This window comes from Arachis stenosperma, chromosome 9 (genome assembly GCF_014773155.1).
Source record: "Arachis stenosperma cultivar V10309 chromosome 9, arast.V10309.gnm1.PFL2, whole genome shotgun sequence".
Classification (NCBI taxonomy): Eukaryota; Viridiplantae; Streptophyta; class Magnoliopsida; order Fabales; family Fabaceae; genus Arachis; species Arachis stenosperma.
In genome coordinates this window covers 94,587,771-94,593,770 of record NC_080385.1, presented here as the reverse complement: position 1 = coordinate 94,593,770, position 6,000 = coordinate 94,587,771, and the positions used below count along the sequence as shown (strand labels likewise).

At 32.8% G+C, this 6,000-nt stretch overlaps 1 protein-coding gene across 1 annotated transcript; it reads right to left on the bottom strand.

The window, feature by feature from the left end:
* Positions 1–557: 557 nt before the first annotated feature.
* Positions 558–3,682, bottom strand: LOC130950529 (uncharacterized). Its single transcript, XM_057879050.1, has 9 exons — positions 3,229–3,682; positions 3,065–3,124; positions 2,884–2,918; positions 2,191–2,336; positions 1,979–2,055; positions 1,324–1,422; positions 1,169–1,239; positions 976–1,066; positions 558–859 (listed from the first exon to the last, which is right to left on the bottom strand). Exons 1-9 carry the CDS (start codon positions 3,445–3,447, stop codon positions 749–751), a joined length of 909 nt encoding a protein of 302 aa, XP_057735033.1. The 5' UTR covers positions 3,448–3,682; the 3' UTR covers positions 558–748.
* Between the last annotated feature and the right edge of the window lie 2,318 nt (positions 3,683–6,000).

Genomic DNA, 6,000 nt, shown 5'->3' with positions numbered 1-6,000 from the left:
ATTTCAGTATATTTTTATTTTGATAAGTTCTGCATAATTTAAAACTTTTCCTCTTCCTCCTCCTCATCTTCTGTTGCTTCTTTTTCTTCAGCTTCTTATTTCATTTATCCATAATTCTTTTTTAGAGAAAAAAATCAAACAAAGAATAAAAAAATACATAATGTTGCAAAATCAATAGAAAGAAGAGGAGGAAAAAAAATGCAGCAACAACAGCAGCAATAAAAAAAACGACAAAGAGGATGAAACACGCAAAGAAGAAGAAGGATCGCAAAGAAAAAAGAGTAGGCGGAGGAGGAGGAAAAATGCGGGACACAAACGTTGGAGGAGGAATGCGGGACACAAGTAAGAAGAAGAAACACGAAGCAGAATAACGTGATTTCACATACGCTTTATGTGAGTTTTGTTGGGTTAAGGTTAACTTGTTTGAACTTGTTTGTTAAAAAGCTTGTATATATAGTAGGACTGATTAGAAAAAGTACTTATATTTGCTATCCAAACAAAACTTGTTTTTTCTATTAAAAAAATATTTTATAAAATATAAAAAATAATAAATACTATTAAAAATCCAAACTAGACCATATAATATGTATTAAATTTTACATTAAACAGAATACATATAGCTATAGTGTGGTTTTCGCAACTATATGATGAGTTTGTAACTTTACAATGATTGTATTCTACGAAAGAACCTAATAGTGCATCTCTATTACCCCACCACCACATACAACTAGAAGCAAAACTGAGAAGCTCAATCTTTCTTTGATCTTAGTTGTATCCCAAGTAGAACAAGCCCAACTGTTGTGAATGCAGACAGGACCGTGGAACAGTAGAATAGAGCAAGCAAGGCTCCCCTTAAAGACTATATGAAATACAGCAAATATTTGCAAATTTTCGGCATCAGAAATTAGAATAGAGTTTAACAATTAACAAAACCATGTGAACCTATACTTTGAGTGAGAAGTTATTTTAAAGCACCTTAGCGAGCAGCAGTGCATTGTCATTTGCGTACTGCAAGGAACTCTCTGGAATGTTTTCAATTCCATTAGCTATTTCAAATGAAAGGATCCTGTGTTAAAAGTTGAAACAAATTATACAAGAACTGGGTTCTCCTGATGTCAGCCTTATTTCTTATAATGAAAGATAAAAAAGTTTAATGTGCAAAACATACCCAAAAACAACTCCAATTACCGCACCGATATTAGCGTTGTCTGGTGTTATTTCAAGCTGCAATTCTCCGAACTGCAGTTGCCAAAGGAATTACTGATTTTGCAGTTTAACAGTAATAGTTTCTTATTCAGAAACTGGAAGTAATAAATTTCTGACCTTCAGCATCCTGGCTGCTTCTTTCGGTTGTTCATCTATTCTTGCAGAAGTTGAAATAGCTGATAGAGCTTTCCCAGCTGTGATCATTGCTTTTGCAATCTATGATGGTTAAACATTGCCATATAGTGTGTCATCAGACAAAAACTAATACTGCTCATTCATTGGCTTTTATCTGTCAGTATCATATTTTGATACATCTTTGCACCGTGACTTGTATGGTAGTAAGTGCTAATCCTCATCTATCAATACACTTCAATGCTTTGTATGGTTGCATTAGCTTATTTTGTGAACAAAACAGCTTATAATCAAAGATATTTGCAAGAGTGATTTCAGAGAAACATAACAAAAACCAAACATTGCTAAAATCAAACAAGGAACTGATTACAGAGAAACACTTTATGGTACCTACTTTCCAGGCCTTTCTCTTTCGGTCCTAATATTAGCCTAATATCCTAAATTTGATACAAATACATGTTTCAAACGAGAACATCATTAACACTAAAAGAACTGAGAAAAGAGCAAAACCCAGAATGCTTCATTCTGATTAAATATCAGTCACTTATTCACCCAAAAATGTCAACCATTTTTTTTTATTCACTTAAGGATAAAGATTATTGAAGCCTGACCCATCAGCACAATTTTGAAGTGTTAATACCTTTTGTGGCTCACCTTGGCCATACTGACCCATTGACTGGAACCTTCTTCCAGCAGATACCAACCGCTTGCCAAGTGCTAAGCAACAAAGAGAACAAAGAGACCTTCAACTTCAAGCCATGCCCTCCTTTATTTCGTAGTGAGGAGGTTGTTTGGACGATCATCCTATCAAAAACCACATTGATATCTTTTGTTATTCATCTATGGGCTTACCTGATTTGGCACTGCCTGTCAAATTCTCCTCCATAGAAGGAAGCTTGGTCAATAAAGAGCAGGAAGCTGACGTGTCGCCACGTTCCCATGCCCGGGTGATGTTTAGCAGTATTTCCCCCAACTCTTGCCCACACTGAGTAAGTACATTATTCCCCATTAAATAAATACGCCATTATCAGAAGTGGGATCGAGAATCAAAGACTATCCATTCTATTCTGAATTGGTAAATACACCAAAGTACCAAACACAATAGAATAAGAAGCAATCAAAAATTGATTAACGGGGATACATGTGATTTTTTGTAAAACTCAAATGCTTCAACATAACTTGTAACAGGTATAATAGGTCTAATTATCCTATATTAGTAAAGTTTAACCTTTTTAATTTACAGTTAGTAGAGTTGAACTTTTGTCTTTTTGGTGGTTAGTAGCGTTGAGCTTGGCAATACGAGAAAGTAGTATCAATTACAGGCATAAGTAATTGTAAACTGTTATAATGAGAACGTAGTTTGAGCTTCCTTCTGAATGTTATCTTCTCTATTTTAAGACTCCCCGGGGGGGGGGGGGGGGGGGGGGGGGGGTTGTTTAAAATTCTACCCTTATGTTTGATCAATGAATTCTACTTGTATGCTTTGCTTTGCTCTTGAAAAGGATAAACAGTGAATAGTATTTAAGTACCAACCTCGTCCAAGATGGTCCCTTTGATAGATCGAATGCGGCGTCGTTCAGCTGCACAAATCACAAATACAACTCGAAAGGAACATTTATTTATTTAATTTGCTGTTATTTAATCAATAAAATGTCAAAAATAAATAAATAAATAAAAAAGCAGCGTGTAGAGTGCAGAGAGAAGGAATGATGTCGAGGGCACTCACATCCAAACGAAGATCCCGGGGAAGCTGAGCGAAGTAATCAGAAGGAAGATCAAAACTGTCCTGCAACGGAAACGCGAGGGAAATTAAGGCACCTAAACTCATATAAAACAGAAAGAAAGAGTTTAAAGCGAGAAATAAAGAAATTGAGAAAATGAAGGGCTTACGGCAATATGTTGGAGAAGCGCGGAGGGATCAGGTTCGATGGATTTGGAATTGGAGGAGTCAGACTGGGTTAAGGCGAAGCGCACTGAGAGAGGTTTCGTGATGAAGTTGGTTTTGGTGGAAGTGGTGAATTTGAGTGAGGTCAGGGAAGTAATTTGGTGTGCTCTCTGCTGAGACAATTTAGAGAGAGGAGGACGGAGATGAAGCCAAGCTGAAGCCATTGTTTTCTTTTCTGCTTTCCTCTTCTTCTTCAGTGCAACACACACTCACCACACAAAATTTAAATCTGCGTGTGGATTGTCCGTAACTGTTAGAGCATCCGCTAGTTATAACTTCAATTTCATTTTCATCCATCAAATGAAACCCGCATCAGTATCTGCGGGGATCATAAATAATGATTTGTAACTTAAAACGAAATTTATCACAATCGAATACTCAATTATTGGTTATGAGGTCAAAAGGGGGTTAGGTTGATAAAAGACGCAAAAAAATAAATGGCAAAAAAATAAAGGTAACAACTAAAGATAACATATGCTAATAAAAAGAGACATTCTTGGCAAGGATTGAGAATAAAGACTTTTTATCCTAGTCATTAATCATCATTCAATAGTTAACAAGAGCTAATCCATATATATATAACTTGTAAAAATTCTTGTAAAGGTTGAATTATTTTAACTTGAAAAATTGATACCAGTTGTAATATTTTTTGTAAATGCATCATTTTTACTCTATGAATTATTTGTCTAGTTTTATAGATTCTTTTATTTTTAATACTTTCTTTAACACTTCTTAAGATTTAATGATTTTAGTATTACTTATCAATTTTCTAATTTTGATTATTTTTTCTTTAACTTTCTATTAATACTATTAATTCTAAAGATTCAATTGTTAGTCTTCTTATTTTCATTCCTATTGCCATCATTCTTATTTTCATTTTTCTTCTAATAAGCTTTAAAGAAACAAGTTTCTTTTGAAATTCTTTCATATTATAAGCATATAAATAATAACTAAAATAATAAAGAATAATGATTACAAGAAAAAAAGGAATAAGATAGTAAGCTTATAGAGATGAACTTGTACTATTATTTGTTGTAAAGTTGATACAATCTTAAAGATGATTACAAATATTTCAGAAAATCTTTGAGGTAAGAGACTATAAGAATAAAGAGTGTTTTAGAGCTTTCAAGTTTTTTATGATCCTTAAGTGAATAAGGCTTTTAGTATTTATAAATCTCAAGTGATTACTATTTGGTTACTATTTGCCGACAGTACTGTTTGCCGACATTTACTGTTTGCTTTTGCTGTTTTGACGACATTTATTATTTGCATTTTTTTTTACAAAGATCATTTTTTTTACTGGACTTTTACATTATTTTCATATATGGTTCTTATTACTTTTCTATTACATTTCAAAAGGGTCTTGAGAGTCTTTAAAATAATGAGCCGGACTAGATTGCTTGTAATGAGTTCTGGATATTTTTTTCTAATGTTGCTGCTGTTAGGGTTGCCATAATTTGTTGTTTCTGTTCTAAGAATAGAGATTCTTTCTTATATTTGTTAACATTATTGCTCGTAGCTGATATGACAGGGTGTTTTTGTGAAGCTGTTAACCACTGATCAATGGTTGTTTTTCTTAATAAATTCAAATCATATTTGTTCCACTATTTGATTTTTATTACTCTTACTAAATATTGTATGCTGGGATATTCTTCAAATGCTACTGAGTCATATTCCCATGTTAAGATCCAGCTAATTTCCATGGCTGCTATGAATGATATGAATTTGTATTCAAATAGGAATGATGATTTATTTTTAAAACATTCATAAGTCAAACTGGCTTCTTTTGGGAAGAAGTTCTTTAGTGGTCCAAAGATCTGAAATCATGATTGGAATCATTTTAAAAATTGTAATGATATTCTTTTTTCTGAACTAGATGAACCAAGAGTGAGGACTTCGTGCTAGGTATAACATATGATTCCACGATTCTTGATAATCATAGTAAGTATAATTTTGGGGTTCAAACTTCAATGAGAAACTCTTAGATTGATATAGGAGTAATTTTCACTCTTTTAAGGATAATATCTTCATGATTTATATCTTCGAATAAATGGACTATTTAGTATTAGGATCCTTATAATGTGTTAATTCGATAAATCCGGTGTCTACTAATATGAATTCATAAAATTTTTGATTTTTTGTAGGTTGGTAGGAATGTAATGAAAAGTGTTTGAGAAAATGATTTTGTATAGGTTTTTCTATCTTTTTTGAACCAGTCCTTTCCATTGGTTAATATTCTAATGGGATTAGGTTTTCATAATATGAAAATTGTTCTTTCAATGGTTGGATTTTGTACAGATCTCATGGTTGTAATAAGGTAAACTTGTTGCTTGTAATAATTTCAGAACTTTTATATGGTAATGATGATGAATATGCTTTTACAACTTATGACATATAATTGCAAGGTGGCAGGCTATTCTATCATGTTTTGATTTTACTATTGAACATATAAAGGGCGAACTAAATTCACTCCCTGAAATTCTTACTCGAAAATTTTCGCAAGGGAAAAATAAATCAAAAAACAATTTTCAATGAAGATTATGGTTAGCCTTTTGACCAAAAATAAGAAAAACAATTACCAATTACTCCTTTACCAGCAAAAGCATTATCATTAAGGCCTATGACTATGTCATAGGTTGTAAAAGCATCTTCATCATCATTACCATATAAAAGTTCTGAAATTACTACAAGCAACAAGTTTACCTTATTACAACCAT

What these genes read in the sequence shown, in the direction of transcription:
- LOC130950529 (XM_057879050.1), bottom strand. Translation starts at nt 3,447, where the DNA reads ATGGCTTCAGCTTGGCTTCATCTCCGTCCTCCTCTCTCTAAATTGTCT. An exon ending in TTCGATCTATCAAAGGGACC is followed by an intron (nt 2,337 to 2,883) that starts ATCTTGGACGAG and finishes AATGGGGAATAA; the next exon opens with TGTACTTACTCAGTGTGGGC. An exon ending in ATGCACTGCTGCTCGCTAAG is followed by an intron (nt 860 to 975) that starts GTGCTTTAAAAT and finishes TATTTCATATAG; the next exon opens with TCTTTAAGGGGAGCCTTGCT.